The sequence below is a fragment of the Xenia sp. Carnegie-2017 genome, unplaced genomic scaffold (assembly GCF_021976095.1).
Source record: "Xenia sp. Carnegie-2017 unplaced genomic scaffold, XeniaSp_v1 HiC_scaffold_6, whole genome shotgun sequence".
NCBI lineage: Eukaryota > Metazoa > Cnidaria > Anthozoa > Malacalcyonacea > Xeniidae > Xenia > Xenia sp. Carnegie-2017.
This window is the reverse complement of record NW_025813526.1, coordinates 20,634,012-20,651,596: the sequence shown is the minus strand read 5'-3', so window position 1 is coordinate 20,651,596 and position 17,585 is coordinate 20,634,012. Positions and strand designations below refer to the sequence as shown.

At 35.1% G+C, this 17,585-nt stretch overlaps 2 protein-coding genes and 2 long non-coding RNA genes across 6 annotated transcripts; 2 read left to right on the top strand and 2 right to left on the bottom strand.

The window, feature by feature from the left end:
* Positions 1-3,686: 3,686 nt before the first annotated feature.
* Positions 3,687-5,967, bottom strand: LOC124458452. Of its 2 annotated transcripts, none has more exons than XR_006953195.1 (2): positions 5,942-5,966; positions 3,687-4,084 (listed from the first exon to the last, which is right to left on the bottom strand). It is a non-coding gene; the product is annotated as an uncharacterized LOC124458452 (long non-coding RNA). The 2 variants fall into 2 exon arrangements; XR_006953194.1 differs by lacking the exon at positions 3,687-4,084 and adding an exon at positions 4,748-5,220 and having other exon boundaries at positions 5,942-5,967.
* Positions 5,968-5,985: 18 nt separating this feature from the next.
* On the bottom strand, positions 5,986-8,366 carry LOC124458447. Of its 2 annotated transcripts, XR_006953188.1 has the most exons (5): positions 7,942-8,366; positions 7,701-7,831; positions 6,885-7,144; positions 6,657-6,798; positions 5,986-6,576 (listed from the first exon to the last, which is right to left on the bottom strand). It is a non-coding gene; the product is annotated as an uncharacterized LOC124458447 (long non-coding RNA). The 2 variants fall into 2 exon arrangements; XR_006953187.1 differs by lacking the exon at positions 7,942-8,366 and having other exon boundaries at positions 7,701-7,908.
* A 1,685-nt stretch (positions 8,367-10,051) lies between these two features.
* On the top strand, positions 10,052-12,661 carry LOC124457299. The gene is made up of 10 exons (XM_047007575.1): positions 10,052-10,095; positions 10,208-10,283; positions 10,499-10,558; positions 10,636-10,701; positions 10,884-10,961; positions 11,187-11,309; positions 11,422-11,563; positions 11,632-11,733; positions 12,115-12,179; positions 12,605-12,661. The coding sequence occupies exons 1-10, from the start codon at positions 10,052-10,054 to the stop codon at positions 12,659-12,661; spliced, it is 813 nt and encodes a 270-aa protein (XP_046863531.1).
* A 49-nt stretch (positions 12,662-12,710) lies between these two features.
* On the top strand, positions 12,711-14,637 carry LOC124458431. Its single transcript, XM_047008443.1, has 7 exons — positions 12,711-12,906; positions 13,027-13,212; positions 13,279-13,414; positions 13,523-13,642; positions 13,738-13,890; positions 14,069-14,177; positions 14,265-14,637. Exons 1-7 carry the CDS (start codon positions 12,771-12,773, stop codon positions 14,484-14,486), a joined length of 1,062 nt encoding a protein of 353 aa, XP_046864399.1. The 5' UTR covers positions 12,711-12,770; the 3' UTR covers positions 14,487-14,637.
* Positions 14,638-17,585: the final 2,948 nt, after the last annotated feature.

Below are 17,585 nucleotides of genomic sequence, written 5' to 3'. Positions count from 1 at the left end.
GAGAAAATTGTGTAAATGATGAATTTCATAAAACGTGTGTTTTCTTATCCAATCCACATCCGAGTCAGTCGCACCTAGCGCCATTAAGCGCCTATTTACAATTCAGTGTTTGCGCGCCCGTGCCACTAACGCCTAAAATTGAGACAAGCGCTGGCGTATGACATGGATTAGTTTATGTAATGCTCAAGTTAGTTTTAGATCAGACGAAATTCATTGTTTTTGAAACCACTTGAAGAAGCACGTTAAAGTTTGGTTATCAAATAAGTGGTGATAGTTTAACAAACAACAGGCAACGCTTTATTTAAATATATTTTGCTGATTATCACATGACTTTCAGAAACGCGACTGGTGAACATGGAAATGCAGTGTAACTTTTAGTTAAATAGCGATGCATCACGGTTTGTCTTCATAGTAACCATTATATAAAAAAGCAAAACAATGTACTTTAAATTAAAACCGTGTTTTCTTTTAGGTTATTATGAAGGCATGCACATACTTAGACCTGGTGTACTAATTTATTTTGGCTCACTTTTCGCTGTGGCGCGCATCAAATTCCAGTGGTTTTCTTCATAAGAAAACAACATCATCCCCACGGCAGTAACGCCACGCCGCCCCTACCTGTAAATGTCTTAACATTAAATACTTTTTGGTATTTGTTTATTTAGTTGAACAGAAAAGATGAAGTTTCTTTCAAACATTTAAAATTCACTCATTTATCTTGATAGTGAGGTTCATCCGAAGGTACAAACCTCACGTTCGTTACCGAGCGTAGCAACTACCCGCAACTACCGGCATGCGCTATCTCTTCCTGCCTGCGCGCCACCGGAATTCCGCCCTGAAAAGGAATGCCCCTTGAAGGAGGTAACCCATCATGCCCTTAACTTAACCTAACCTAGTGCATTTTGCACCTACGGGTGACCTCCAACCGGGGTGGGTTGAACTACTCATGCATTATAGGGGATCCAGGGTGCCTTAATAGTCACTGTAGAAAGCCGTTCATGAAAGTGGCCAACTACAACGACTGCATGCTTTACCGTACTAGGGGAGAGATATATTGTCTTTTCAGCTAAACCATCATCTTTCCTTTGTCTTCAATAGGTCTTGCTCGCTTGATCCAGTCTTCAAAGGTCTTCTTACAGATGCTATTTGCATCCTCTACGCTAAGGTACCATTTGTACCCACTAACCCCAAGTTGAAGTTGCCTTCCTTTGGCCAAACTTCACTTGCATTTCCATTCTAAGCTAAATGGTACTGTCTATTCTTCTGCGAGGCAACAACCGCTGCGATCATGCGTAGCTCCAAATCAGTATATTCACACAGAGGTTTTCGAAGGTAAAATATATAGAACAAACACAATTGCACGTCAGTCACAGACTTAACACATTTGATACAACTACATGATTAATAATATACAAATTTTTAATATAATTAATGCAGCACCAAAAAACACAATTAGATTATTTCAACTGAAAGAACATTTTTAGCACCTCTTAATCAAGACTATTTTGAAAATGCAGATGTTAATTTCTTTAGATGTTTCTTGAAATTGCATTATTAAAAATAGCCTCATGTGGAATATACTGAACACCAGGATTTGTTGTGGCTACTGTACAAAATATATTAGAGATTTGACCTGTTAACAGGCCTAACTAAGTAAAAGGTTTATTATTATTACACTCACGGTTTTCGACGAATCCTCGGCAGTTTGACGAAAGACTACGACTAACGACGAATCATTTGCCAACTATGAAGATGAAGTGATCGGATGCTGAGCAAGGACAGCCACAAAAAAGGCCCAAAACAATTTTTTGAAAAATTCAGAACGTTGATGGTGAAACCATCGTATCCAATTTTCAGGCTAACTGACAAACATCCCCGCTTTTATGTCGACGACGGCAAGCACAGAAGCAAGATTGGCCATGTCTTGCAATTGTGCATGTCGTCTACGGCATTAAATCGGAAATATCGACAGCCAGTCGGAAAATTAGGATTTTTAGGTTTTGTATTTTCACGTCAAAGAAATTCCATGTTTTTTTACGAAGAATTTTGAATTAAATAATGTTGAAATTTGGGCGTTCGATAGTGGCGTGGTTTTATCATCATTGCGATTGTTTGACCAGTCATGATCTTAGCAGGAAAATGTCCACGAATAATGTTTTTGAAAAGGTTATAATATTGACTCTTCCATGGAAACAGGCGTTAGGTTGATGGATGCACCACTCATCAATAGTGTTTAGTGTTTGCATTCTTGGTAGAGATAGCCTTTAGGAGAATAGAAGACACGTGTTTTTCAATCTCATCAAAGTTTGTTGTTCATTCTTGATCATTGTTCAGAGGACTTCATTGAAGTGTATTGTCCAATCTTGATCATTGCTCAGAAGTTCATCAAGGTATATTGTTCATTCTTGATCATTGTTCGAAGACTTCATTAAAGTATACTGCCTATTCTTGATCACTGTTCAGAAGACCTCATTAAAATATATTGTTCATTCTTGATCATTGTTCGGAAGACTTCATTAAAGTATACTGCCTATTCTTGATCACTGTTCAGAAGACCTCATTAAAGTATATTGTTCATTCTTGATCGTTGTTCAGAGGACTTCATTAAAGTATATTGTTCATTCTTGATCGTTGTTCAGAGGACTTCATTAAAGTATATTGTTCATTCTTTATCGTTGTTCAGAGGACTTCATTAAAGTATATTGTTCATTCTTCATCGTTGTTCAGAGGGCTTCATTAAAGTATCTTGTTCATTCTTGATCATTGTTCAAAGGTCACCATCAATGTATATTGTTCATTCTCGAGAAAATGTTCTACAACAGCCACAATTCTCTTCCATCGCTGTGAACAACAACCATTTTCTTTAATTGCCGAGTGAATACATCAACATTAGTTTGTTGTTTCTTAATCTCAACTGATGGACATTTGTCCTTTAACAGAAGAATGTTCATATCTAAAATCAAAGACAGAAGAAAAGTTACAAGGACGAACACTTTAAGGAAAAGCCATACCGCACTTTGCTTAAACGAACATCACATGCGCGTCTCAATTCAATCCGTACTCAGTGTAGTACACTTATACTCAGAACAAGAAACAACACATTTACCTTAAAATGTTTTCAAAGAACTCCAAGAGATATTTCACAAACGACTAATTTCGACTTTGTCCATTATTCTTGGTGCGACTACCGACTTTTGCGTTCACGTTCACTTTCACGTTCAAATGGCATGCTCTTTCGTAGTCTTAGAGTACATAGCTGAAGTTTCACAAGCTATTGTGTTCTGATTGGTCATTGACTAGGTGTGTCGTAAACGTGGTGTGTTCTGATTGGTCAGATACTAGGTGTGTCGTAAACGTGGTGTGTTCTGAGTGGTTAGTTACTAGGTGGTGTGTCGTCAATGGTACATTGTGGCCCTACAAAGTGTCTTAAAAACTGCTCATCTTTGAAATCAGCCAAGTTTTAGAATTTGCATGATTCATCAATTAGAAGTAATTAATCCCCATAGAGCAGTAAATAAAATTCTATACTTGCACATAAAAGCTTTGTGCTTGCATCAACGATATTTACAAAAATTTAATCATCTGTGGGATTAACATAGTAACAGCATTGAAATTATAGTGTTGACAAATTTATAGGAGAGGCTTTGCGTCATTTGCGCCAATGAAGAAGAAAAAAGGATCGCATATCACTTTAAAATCTCGGTCAAATTCATTTTCTTTAGTAATACCACAGAATAGATACATACAGAAGCGATACTCAGCGAAAAATGTGTCCCCTACTTGTACCCAGTTCTTAAGTGCGCATCTTTTGCGTCAGTATTTTTTTTAATTTTATTATTCAAATTACAGCCGGCATTATATGTTGTCCCTTTAAAAAATTTTCAATCTCCATGCGACAATAAATTTTCATGGCAACTTTTGTTCCGAATCTTTCCACATTCCTTTTTTTGTGTGATAAAAATGAAAAAATGTAAGCACCTTCAAGCGTTCGATTTTCAGGCCGTCTGCCAAAATTTTAACTACTGGGTCCCAGTCTTCGCCACCGTAGGAAGGCCTAAATCGTTCCACGTCCATGCCACCAATTCTAAAGGGAGATAATACTCTAGAGTAATGATATAAGTCTCTTTTTAACCCAGAAGATTAATAGATTTTTAATGGAAAAATTATTTTCCATGTTTGATATTTTAAATTCATTGTTTTGAGTATCAATGTAGTCTTTTGGCAAAGTAACAAAATTACACATCATACAATAAAAGTTTCCCTGTAAAAAAGGGCGAGGTTTTCCTTCTGGTGGCTTAAATGCCAAGATTTGATTTTATTTTGATTATTGATACCTTACTGAAGATTTGATTATTGACAAATGTAAATCACAACCAAATACAATATCATTTGGATTTGTCACCATAGTCATAGCATAGTGTAACCAATTGATTTATGAAATTTAGACGTCATGTGGAGCAATACAAATCGCTTATTCGAGTCCTTTCCAAAGCATGTTTGATATCGATATCTTTAGTGTGAAAATGCATAATGATAACCTTTAGGAATTCATCTTTGGTTTCTTGATATATCTCTTCAAGATTATTAATAAAATGTTGCACCCATTGTCCTGCCAACCGCCGACTGTCAGCACAATATTTACAGTAGCATTATAGCCCACTTATCTAAGTTTTTGTCTACTTGTCTACTTTTTTGTCGACATTTTTGTGTCTAACATAGTGAAGCATCACTAAGTAAACAAATTAACTAGAACACGAAGAATGCTATTTGAAAAATTACAAGCAAATATGTGTTATTATTATTTAGAGCAGTTTAATGTATGTTTTTCTTGACGTCAACACGTTAACTAAAATTACTATAAAATGACATTTATAAAACAAATTTCGTGAAAAAACTAAATATTATTAATACTACTATGTAGAAATTGATATTTATATTATTATTACAGAATGCATCGAGTCTCACAGTCTCAATCAAAGACATCACGCAAAAGATTCTCTAAGATTTGGGCTTCTTTAAATATCTCTCCTTTATTCACTCATCCGTCTTTAATTAATCAACGTTACTGTTACGGCAAAACAACAGCAACAGCACCTTTCCTTGGATCATATTTTGCGAATAGGTATCCCGATTTAGTTCTATAAATTCCTTGAACAACAGAGAATCATCGTGATCCTTTCATTTTGTGTCCCAGATCCTTCAAGCCAATGAAAACAGGCTCTAGAATATTGTCATGAATATAATTTTTCTCAATGTAAACTGTATTAGGAAACAGTTGATGATGCAAGCGACCTCTTTCGATGGACTCCTCAAGACTCAAACCAAACCAAAGCTTATTTAACAAAAGTTAAAAAAGTATCGTTTCCATGAACTTTCGAATGATTTGATTCACAAATAACAAACTCAGAAATAAAAAATGTAATAATATCCATAATGATATGTACTGCTTATCGCTTGTAAAATTAACTATTACTGTCATATGGAGTTGAGTGGGATGGGGTGCTCTGGGGGTAGAAATATCGTGTATTTGCAAGAACGGATACTTTTTCATATTGCTCGACCAAGGAGTTTCCAGTTACAGCGGGCTAACCACGTGACACGTTCAGTGAAGGATAAAATAGAGCACAAGATACAAACATTTAAAACAGAATATGTTTTAAATGCAAACATATACATATATCACTGTATATGTTTGTGTTTCGCTGTCTACATATATTTTGAAATCTTTTATCTTAGACAAACTTCCTTTGAGGTAAAATGCACAAACATTTCGAGCCGATGTCGACACATCGTGGTCGTTATCGACTAGAAAGTCGTCATGTTCTGCAAGAACGTCGTCAATAACATAAAATTATAAAATTGTCTTCAATTTGGTAATGCTATATAGCTTAGTTTTTGATAAATGTAAACAAATATTGCTAACTATAACTATAATATTCACCTCTTGCCTTCGTCTCTTCTCAAATGCAGTTCTAACATTTGTTGGCTGCTTCCTTTTAGATGCTACACTTGTGGGTTCCAAAGAGTATTCAAAAATCGTGGTACAGCATCCTTCTTAAGGCGAAGCCGTCCTGCTGTCCATTTTTATGTTATAGGAAAGATGCTCAAAATGAGAGAAAATACATAGTGTTTGATAGTTGCCAGAGACAGTTAGTGAGTCAATGCCCATGTTGTGGTGAAAGCTGTTCCACTGTGACCAAAACGACTGGTAGTATGGTTAACGTACTAGCAAAATGTCATTGTGGCTATGTTCGAGAATGGAATAGCCAACCTCTGCATGGGCAAATGCCTTTGGGTAATTTGGTCTTTGCTGCCAGCATTTTGTTTAGTGGTAGTAGCCCAGCAAAGTTCTTCAATTCCTTCGTCACTCAGGCATACAATTTCTGTCATAGCGTACATATAGCTATATTCAAACAGCGTATTTGATACCCAGTGTTTCAAATGTTTGGCATATGAACTAAAATCCTTTTCTAGAATCAATCAGAGAAAGGAACATTAACCTTGGAAGAGATGGAAGATGTGATTCGCCTGGATATTGTGCCAAGTATGGGTCATATAGCTGCATGGATTTGGAATCTAACAATATTTTAGACACACAACTTGTTCAGGTAACAATTCTTCAACAACTGTACATAAAACATGGTTAGAATACTTACATAATTATGTTAAACAGTCCAATGAAGTGTCCAACTCTGGAGCAATGGAACTTGAGGGATTAAAAAGATGTCTGGCAAAGTTTGATGAAAGTGGGATGAAGGTGAAGTCAATGACCACAGACAGACATGCTCAAATCAAATCCTGCATGTCAAAACAACGACCAAAAATCGAGCACTACTTTGATGTATGGCATGTAGCAAAGGTATAGATTGTAATAACAAACCAACCCTTTACACATTTCATCAATAATCAAAATCCAACAGGAATCAAAAAGAAAATTTTGGCAGCATCAAGAAAAAGTGGTTGCAAATTATTGTCAGATTGGGCCCAATCAATTTCCAACCATGTATACTGGTGTGCTGCTTCCAGCAATGGTGATGAAGAGCTTGTCAAGACAAAGTGGTTGTCAGTTCTCAACCATATATGTGACATCCACGAGGGACACAGTGATGTATTCCCAAAATGTGAACATGATATGTTAGAGAGCCTAGAATGTGGATAAAAAAAGGTATTGTAAGCGAATAAATTTCAAAGTAACATCAACATTTTTGTATTTTTTTTTTGTTAACTAACTTCTGATCTTAGGTTCAAAAGCTTATGTTGAGCTGTCTTTGATTGTTGAGTCCAAGTATCTCATGAGAGATATTGGAAAACTCAGTTATCAGAAGCAGACTTCATTCATCGAAGGTTTCCACCGAGTGGTGATTCTTTTTGCACCAAAACATACTCATTTTTTCTACAGATCAATGGAAGCAAGGTAATATAATTATGACTTGTGTATGATTACTTAAAAAAGTCATCCTTGCAAAAGCAATAAGTTGCAATAGTTGTAAACATAAACTTGACATTCATTTGTTGATTGTTTATTGCCGTTCTTCATTTCAATGAGAATGGAAATAAAGCTCAGAAAACGAAAAATGGTGGGGAAACAGAAGAGGCATTGATTTGGTGAGTGGCTTACTCAATGTCAAAGGAAGGACAAGGGGTCATCAAACCAGTGAAAGTTTACAGCACTTATGGTTAGCACAGAAAAATAAAATTACCTTTTCTCAAAGTGAAATGCAAAGCCAACATAAATAAATGATTTGCTTTTCAGGATATGTTAAGGACTTGATGAAAGAAGTTTTGTACTGCAGACGAATTAATCCAACACTGTCCAAAACTCTTGATGTCGCTGGAGTGAAAGAAATACCTGTCCCATTGACTCGCCACAAATCAAAAATCAGCAAAGCTGAAGCCATTAAGCAACATAAATCTCGTTTTGATAAATAAAATGCAACTAACCATTTAACATTTCCATTTCCATAACCATTTAGTGCGGAATTATTTACACTAAAGCAATATTTCCGCACTAAACTTGGATGATGTACGACTCAGTTGTGACAATTCGTTAAAATAACAATACACATAACAATAAAGCAAAAGAAGTTAGTGAAGTCAAAATTACGAATGTGCTGAAGTTGCTGTTATCAAACGAAATATATCAAATCAAAAAAGACAAAAATATGTACCGAGGAATTGAAATGTCATGAATTGAAATGATGTTGAAAAGTCATGGTGAAAATATACCTGAGTTTCAGAATGCACATCCTGTATCTTATCATTAAAATTCACTAAGAATTCAGTAAAATTCAGCCCAAACTGCCAAGAGATCATTATCTGAATATGAAGAAGTCCTCCAGAATTTACTTAAATTAAGCTATAGATAGCTGAATTTTAGTGAATTCTGGAGGACTTCTTTCATCACTTGCATATCTTAAAACGATTAGTGAATGCACATAACATTAAAAATAATGACAATAATGTCTGAAGGTGAAAAATCTCTTGCGTAAAATTACTTGTTTGGTATTTGATCAGGTGCCTTTACACCATCTAGAACCTCGTTGATTTTCGTTAATAACTCATAACGCCTCTGACCATGTACCTTTTTATAAAAAAGTAAAATACCTTCGTGGTGATAATCATTTCACATAATCTCCAATTGTTCTCACCTTCAGATAAAACGTCTCATCGGAACTTGAAGATGAATCAGGCGCACATTCTTGGCTCAACTTCCCTCTCTTCACAACAAATCCATCGCTCACATAAGGATTTACTGGAAAATAATGTCGATTAAAAATCACGTGCTTATTCATGAATACAAAATTTTCAAAAAAATACATATCTCATATCATAGCACATAGGAAGAAACTTTCTATGAATTCTTTAATACGTAAAACTTACGTCGTTTACGAGGTTGTTGTCCTTGCGTGATAGAGAACTGGAAAGGTTTGGGTGAGCTGGAGTCTTTAACAGTTGACATGAGTACACTCTGTCGAAGGGGGTATAATGTTGTTGTGGATGATGTCACGTCTGTCGTTGAACTGGGTTCGTTGTCCTGGTGTTTGTTTAGCTTTGAATTAGATCCCAGTCCTTTTCAATGCTATCCCTTCCAGGTGAAGCACATATACGTAGCTCAACCACAGCTATACCTTCAACCCTAGAACTGACAGAGAAGAAAGTATGAGCCTTTGACACACATTTATATCACATACAATACATGTATGTACCATCTCATTCTTTATAATCCCTCAAATGCATACTATAAAATAAAAGTAATTAAATAACGTACCCACATTCCAGTCGAAAGGATAAATGTGTTGGTCGTCTGTTCATTCCTCCAATGCAAGAGTTAAAGCATGTAAATCCAAACAATTCCTTGCGATATCCGCTATCTGCAAAATAATTTACAGCAAAATTACTAAATACCTGTGTATGTAAAGAAATTAAAGTGCTAAAATAAAATACAAGAGCAGTACATATACCATCTGGTTTCACAGCATTCAGCGGTATGAACATAGACAAACGTTTTGTCTTTGGGCAACTTTCGTATCTTGTTTGTGGATTATCACATCTCCTTACATGCTCAGGATACTCTTTAAAACTCATATAAAAAGTCGTATTAAAAGTCGTTAAAAGTCATAATAAAAGTCGTTTCATTCTCAAGTTTATTGATTAGAAGGCTTTCATGAATGGAGAGTTCATATGTATCGTTGGAAGAGGAGATTATTTTAAAGTCGTCTAAGTTGGGGGTGTGTCCAGTTGCGTTAATGTGAGCAAGAATGCTTGATGATGAAGGGTGGGAAACTTGGTTGCCTGTAAGGGGGTATATTCCCAAGTGCTCCGAAAATCTGGTGTGTAGATGACGTGTGGTTTGACCCACATACGACGCGTTGCAGCTTCGACACTTGAATAAATAGACTACACCAGATCTCAGGGGTTTGGGAATTTTGTCCTTAAAGGGGAAGAAAGAAGAGATACGTTGAGAAGGGCGGAAAACAAATTTAATGGATATATGTGGGAAGGCTGCAGCACAAAGGCTATTGCTTTGTGTCGGAGAAGTCTGGCTGGGAGAATGGTACTTAGAATATCTATCGGAGAAGTCTGGCTGGGAGAATGGTACTTAGAATAATTCTAGGCTAACTTTGTCAATCCAAGAACACGTGCAGTACTGGGTTTTATAAATCGGGGTATTATTTTTTGGGTACACTTGCAAAATGTATCAATTCAGGAAGAAATTCAGACGCTCAAATGACTTTATTTACAATAACGTGGAGAGGAAAGGAAACACACAAAAAGATGATGCGGTAAGAATTTTTAAAGTGTTCTTTTTATTGTTTCTGGTTGCACAATTTCATATTAATTTATATTTATTACTACAGTTATATTAACAAAAGTATGTGTACAAATTTATTTATGCCCACAATGTTGTGTAAGGAAAAACGATTATTCTGAGCACATTTTTCAATTTCAAGTCTGGATTCTCTACATCCTTTAATCACAATGTCATATATGTTAATAGAATAGCAGTGTGTCATATGAATCTCAATTTTTTGAACAAGAAATTGAATTTGGGGATTTAGTAAGTTTACATATATTGTAAAACTATGTAGATATAAAAATACTCTATGTTTATGGGGTTTTTTCATTTATATGTAGAATGAACAAAGTGAAGATATTGCTGAAAATTATGACAAGCACCAAGAGTTAACCACCAAAACACAGGTTTGTAATGTACATATTGATATTGTTTCTCATGAGAAGTCATTGGAAATGGTTACATGTAGGACTGCTTTCACTAGAAAAAACTAAAAAATTTTGAAGTAATTTAAAGAAGGCATGCATTATTTCAACACTTATTAAAAGTCTGTACACATTTTAAATTAAATAATGGTCTTTATTTGTAGGATTCTGAAGATATTTTTACCAAGCAATCTATCTCTATTATTACAGAGGAATCTAAACAACCATGTCAACATAGTCAAGTAGTTCTCACTTATACAGTTATGCTTTATACTGTTTACCACCAGTCATGTTTTTAATGTGTTATAAATTGACAATATGCTTGTTGATTGCTTATGCATGAGACACTGTGTAGCAAAACTTTATTAACATCTCGTAGAAATGTGCTCAACAAACATAAAAATATATTACAATAGATATTTTTGAAACAGTGAACATTAATAATTACTGTATACTTGCTCTTTCAGAGTCATTTGTCACCCACTGGCCACTATACTGGGCTATTGTTACAGTTTGACTTTGCATCAAATGTATCACGTCAGCAATCCTTTGTTGTTCATGATTATAATGCAAACAAAAGAACAATTATGGTGATGTCAAATTTTATTTCCATAATTTCAATGTTGGGTATACACCCAACTAAATGATATTACTCAATACACTTTTTTTGGTGCTATAATCTGCATGTATTTTTTTCTTCAGCATAATTCATTTGTATTTGTACATCGATATCCCCACCTATTGCTTGATGGCTACGGTTGGATATTGTGCTGCTCATGTGATGCAAATAGAAAGCAATTTGTTGAAGCCCTACCTAATAATATACAATTAGATCCTCAAAAAGGTATGTAAAATAGATGTTACTGAAATGAAATTATTAAAACAGGCCAAACAACATTTTGTACTTGTCAGATATACCATATCCCAGTTGCATACACATATTAGCAATGGAAAAATATCTGGTTGTGTATGATAGAAAGTTTGGTATTGAAGCCAAAGATTTTATTGAAAAAAGTAAGTGTTGTGTGTTACTCTTTCAGGATATAAGGTGTCTGAACAGCTTCACCAAATTTTGACTTACACTTACATACTATTTGTATTAATCTGACATTGCATGAAGTGAATGTCTCAAATTCGTATTTGGCTTATTTTTTCAATGTAAAGTTCTTCATGTTGTATGGGAGGAAATGTCTTCATCCTTAAATATCAGTTTATTGTACATTTCAAACCCTTGTGAAGTCATCCTTCTGTGTTTTTACAAGACCCTTGTTTGACATTGTTCTTATTACATGTGGACGTTAACTAGCATAGCTTACAAGCAAAAATATTGTTAAAACTTGTGAATGATTATTTACACAACATATTTATCTCATCCAATTTCTTTTATGAATGCAGAATCCACATCCATGATGCAGTCTGTTTTCAGTGATCATTCCTACCATGAGATGCGACCTGAAGAAGTATATTTTTTTATGTGAAAATAACTTTTTTGTACAAATACACGTATATTTTCTCAACCTTCTAATACCCCACAATTTGTTACCATACATCCTGTGCCTAAGTTCAGGAGCTTCTATAAAGGTATTAGGGTGATAGCCAACAGGGCAAATTGAATTTATTTATGACTATTGAGGTATACACATCATACTCAAATACATACATAGCCACATACCTACAGTACATACATTAAGTAGTATAAACTAAATGTATGATAAAAATAGTAAAGTCATATTCACCATTTGCTTTACGTGCCTGATATATATATTAAGCACTTTCTAAGGATTTTGTGAAGTCATAATCATAATTATTAATCTGCATACACATACACACACATACATACACACACATAATACAACCTTAAGATAAATGATTTTACATATTTTAGGACTTGTTTAGTGCAGTGTGCAGAGGTTCAGTGGATTGCTGTAAAACCAGTGAATAGTCCATGGGGGTTTGTACTTTTGTGTATTCAAAGTAACGCCGCCCCCGAGTTAAAATGTTGCAGCTGTTCGTCATATCATTGCATTCATGTGACAACCCTTGCAAAAGCCATGCAAATCGTTGAAGAGGATGAAATGGATTCTCCATTGGCACTTTTTAAGTGTTCCTTTGGAATTACACCAGAGATGCGAGACTATTTTGAATTGGCTACACTTAGCAAAGAAAAGGTTTCTTTATTTGAAACAGGTATGCAAGATAATCTGCAATGGTGAACATCCTTTTAGCTTTACATATACTATTTCCTTTATCGGTATGGTATTTAGCACTTTCTAGCATTTTGTAAATATTACAATTTAATTATTTTAGGCAATGAGAATGATGCAAGCGATTTTACTGATCTTCCTGAAAAAAATGGTCATAAAATTTTGGCGCCATCTGAAAGTGGTATTTGTTCTTGTGGTGCAGAGTGGGATAAACGTTCTATTCAAGATGAATGGTTGTACGTAGACGTGTGTTCAGTTGCGTACTTTTATTCAATCCATGATGTGAAGGGTAAGTTCTGATTTGTTATAGGTTACGCTTTGCTTCATAATTATTTGACTTAAATAAATTATTTAGTGTATTGTAGACCTTGCTCCTCTTGTGCTACGAAAAAGCATTATGATGGCATTGAAAACAGGATTGTATGGTTTGGATCATATGCAATATCTCATGCCGTTCTAAAAGATTACATTCGGCTTTTCATAACGTCGAGGTAATTTTTAATGAAAATTTGCCGAAGCATTAGTAGCTACGTTTGTCCATTATTTAATTTTCTCGCCCTATCTCTTTTGAATGTTTTTTCTTTTTCATTCTTGTTCAGTTTACCTATGTACAAATATTATGTTGCGTATGTACAAAGGCAAGTGTCTTCGGGTAATTTTAATTTCCCAAAGGAAATAACTTACGCCAAGTTTCGTCTCGCTATCATTGCCATGATACGGTAAGCATCATTTCATTTTCAGCTGCAAAATATGAATATTCCATTGAGATAGTGATCGCTTGTTTTATTAAGTTATTGAATTTTCTCTTATTAAGGTTGCTTGATATTGATTTTGACAATGGGTTTTTTTGTGAATTATGTGGAAGAATTCCCCAAAAGGTGGTGATGGATGGAACAACTCTTGGAATACAGAAAACTTTCTTACCAAATAATTTAAGAGAGTCTGATACTGGATTGCTAGATGGAAGATAAGTATTTTGAAGTTTATCTGTAATATATAGTATATACAGGTCTGCTAATTAGTAGATACGAGTGTTCATCTACGTATCAGAAAGCATTTCATGCATGATGGTGACTTCTCTCACTTTGTTTTTGTACACAGCTTATAGTTATAAAAATAACAACCTGTTTTCTTTTGTCCAATACTAGGTATGAAATGCGCAATTTCATCAACAGGAGAAATGTGCGAGCTTTATTGAAGAAGTACAGTGATTCAAAGCTAAGTTGGGACGAATTTCAAAAATTAAAATTTGAAGTAAGAAGAATTTATTACCCCACGAGTACAAAATTTTGTATGACCACTCCAGAGCTGATTTTATACTACAATTTCTCGTATTTATAGATATCTCCGAAGGGGCTTAGGACTCTACTTGAATGGTTAGAGAAACAAGGATTTATCACTAGTTATCCAAACTCGTGCAGAAGGTTATTGGCAGCATTGGCTTCTGACAAACCAGTATGCGCAATTGTGCCCCCCAAAGAAGAAGTTTTGGACCTCTTGATTATTATGTCTGATGAAGCCAATCCAAAAGACAGTCCTTCGACTTCGTGTGATAAAAATTAATGCCCAACATAAAGTTCTGATTAGAGCCATAGAAATAGATTAGAGGCCAGTGAAAGTAGGTTTGCGGTAGACGGAAGTCACCAACTTCTTCACCAACTTCCACAGCTTCATCCCACTTACTTACAAACTTTCACTAGTCTCCTGCTTACTTCACCGCATCTTCAATCTTTGTTCTACTTACGAAAATTTTCATACACAACTCGAATTTACCAGAAAGTCACTCACCAAAAACGGTTTTCCTTCACGTATAATTTACCAAATCACAGGTCGCTTCCTTAACAACACCTTTGCCCCTAAACCACCTGTCTCGACTGCTCACAAAATGCCCATCTATTTCTGTCTTCCTTTCACCGGAATACACTCCCTTCAAATTCGCACTCCAGTTGTAAATGTTGCATTTCTGCTTCTAGCTGTTGATTTTCAATCAGAGAGAATCCTTTTCTATAATGCTCCAAGGATTTTTCATAATTTTCAAGTAATTTATTCAATCCTCCCAATGCAACATGACAAAGACAGACCATTTCTTCTTTCTTTATACCGTCCTCCAATCTTTTAGTGGTAGAATGGATACTCCCCAACCCGAGGTATATTTGATGTTGAAAATATTTAATTTCCAGTTGAGAAGAAAGATTTAAGCAATCATTAAAGCAGTTTATTGCTTCCTTCCCTTCATCAGAGAGCGTGTAAGCATTACCAAGGCCAAAATATGTAATCGTTTTCAAGCTATTTTCGTCGGTAGAATTCAAACATTTTTTGTAATGTTCAATAGCCGTTTCATAATCGCGACTATCCATGCTAACATTCCCTTCTCCCAAGAGCCGCACAGCTGCTGGTTGTGTGCTGTATGAACTTGATTTCTTTTCGTAAACACACAAGATTTGTCGTCGTTTACATTTTGTGTTTATGATGGTTTAGCCAGTAAAGCGGGGTTTGATATAACGGGCGATGATCGGGACGTGCCTATTAACTTCCTGGTCAGCGGCAAAAGCCTTGACATAATAATCGCTATAAGTACAATATGTTTCTTGTATAAAATTTCATAACACAAATCAACACAAAGTATATAGCACAGCGCCCACATTGTATTATATGTTCATTTGGCTTTTACAAAATATGAGGTTCATTGTCGACAATATGTTTACAAGGTTAAATAGTTGGAATGTTATTAAACAAAAAGAATGATAGCACAACGCTATAACCAACAACTACAAACAATAACGACCTTATCTAACAACATTTGAGAAATTAACCTTCCACTCCTCTTCCTTGTAAACCAGACAAGTAGTTGTTGGTTATAGCGTTGTGCTATCATTCTTTTTGTACAATATGTTTCCAGTGGCGTAGCTAGGGGTCCCGCTACTCCCGCCCGGCGGGAGTAGAAATTTCCCGAAAAAATTTATTTGGTAATGCTATATAGCTTAGTTTTTGCTAAATGTAAACAAATATTGCTACCTATAACTATAATAATCACCTCTTGCCTTCGTCTCTTTTCAAATGCAGTTCTAACATTTGTTGGCTGCTTCCTTTTACATGCTACACTTGTGGGTTCCACAGAGTATTAAAAAATCGTGGGTACAGCATCCTTCTTAAGGCGAAGCCGTCCTGCTGTCCATCCTACTGATTGCATCGCTTCAAAATTTTGCACGAAGCACGAACTCTCGAAATGTTGCGAGCACAATTTTGAGCTCTTTGTTGGCTTCAAATTTTTGCGTCGGATTTTTTCAATCCAAATATCTCACATGCGCTTGTTTTCGGGAAACGAAAAAAGAAACCTTTTGCTGCGTTTGATGGTTCTTAGAAGAACCGTTTTTATAATTAAATGCGGCACAATAAACCATATTTTCAGTGCTAAATTGTCGTGTTGTTAATGCAGGCAAAGAAGTTACCAATATATTTTGAACGAAGCGCGCAATTGACCGCGTTTAGCTAATGTCAACTATTAAGTCACAAAGACATCGGTAGCTGTCGCTAGCTCGTCGGGCATTTTCAACACGTTATCAGTAAAGCATCAACTTTAAACCTCCATATCTTCAAAAATAATTATCCTTTGAGTCTCAAACTTTGGTGAACTATTAGTTGGAGCTATACCTTTATGTAAAGTACAAAAATAACAATCCAAATTTTATGTCGCATGTGTCCTTTAATGTTCAAGTTTTTAAATTCAATACAATATTTAGTTTATAATACGCTCGGACGCTCCCCCATTAATTTACCTTATTTCCTTTTATTGTTGTAATTTATGTATCATATTACTTTTATATAAACCGTGTATCACTTATTATTTCACTCATGCTGAAGATGGAATCATGAGATGTCGAAACATGTCTATTTTAAAAAAACCTTGTCGTGTATATTAAATGCGCTTTAGCAATAGTGCTTTTACGAAATTATCCATGAATATCTTATTTCCTCTACTACCTCGTGACCATGCACATGATGTGTATCGATGTAGAACATTACTATTATATAGTAGAAATTTATTTCTTTTTATTATTATATAAAGATATATGAAAGTTAACAAGTTAATTTTCCAATCTTGATTCGAGCTAGTTCCAAATCTCACCAAAATCAACAAACTTATATTTATAAAACATATACATACGTACATAACGCGAAAGTAGAATATTTCATAGAAAAACAAAATAATCGATAAATGGAAATGAAGCATTAAATCACAAAATCAAAATACAATATAACAACGACAGGCAAAGTTTAAAATCAACATACCTTCACAAATTCAGAAAGATTACAAGACACAACCAACTACATGATATCTCAAGTGCGGCGTGCTAGTCGATTCGGTGGAATAATTTAAATGTTTACGTCTCCGGTCACGTGAGATATGTAACCTTACCCCTAGGAAAAAGGCTCCTACAATATACCGGAAGAAAAACCCCTTTCGTTTTACCAACAAGCAAATCACTCTGAAGATGACTACCGCTAAGGTTGTGGAAACGTCAGTCAACAACAACAAAAACAGTCCTTCTCAGGACTATACCAACCTGGACGATCTACATTTACAAACATGTTACAAACATCAAACAAATCGTCCATTCGTCTTATGAGACGTGGCTAAAAGCCGGTAAAGTACGGGTACAA

Bases quoted from the DNA above. Each gene is read 5' to 3' on its own strand.
- LOC124457299 (XM_047007575.1), top strand. From the start codon at position 10,052: ATGGTACTTAGAATATCTATCGGAGAAGTCTGGCTGGGAGAATG. The intron at 10,559-10,635 runs GTAAGTTTACAT...ATTTATATGTAG, and splicing joins AAATTGAATTTGGGGATTTA to AATGAACAAAGTGAAGATAT. The intron at 11,310-11,421 runs GTGATGTCAAAT...TTTTTTCTTCAG, and splicing joins CAAACAAAAGAACAATTATG to CATAATTCATTTGTATTTGT.
- LOC124458431 (XM_047008443.1), top strand. From the start codon at position 12,771: ATGCAAATCGTTGAAGAGGATGAAATGGATTCTCCATTGGCACTTTTT. The intron at 13,891-14,068 runs ATAAGTATTTTG...TTTGTCCAATAC, and splicing joins ACTGGATTGCTAGATGGAAG to TAGGTATGAAATGCGCAATT. The intron at 14,178-14,264 runs GTAAGAAGAATT...TCGTATTTATAG, and splicing joins TTCAAAAATTAAAATTTGAA to ATATCTCCGAAGGGGCTTAG.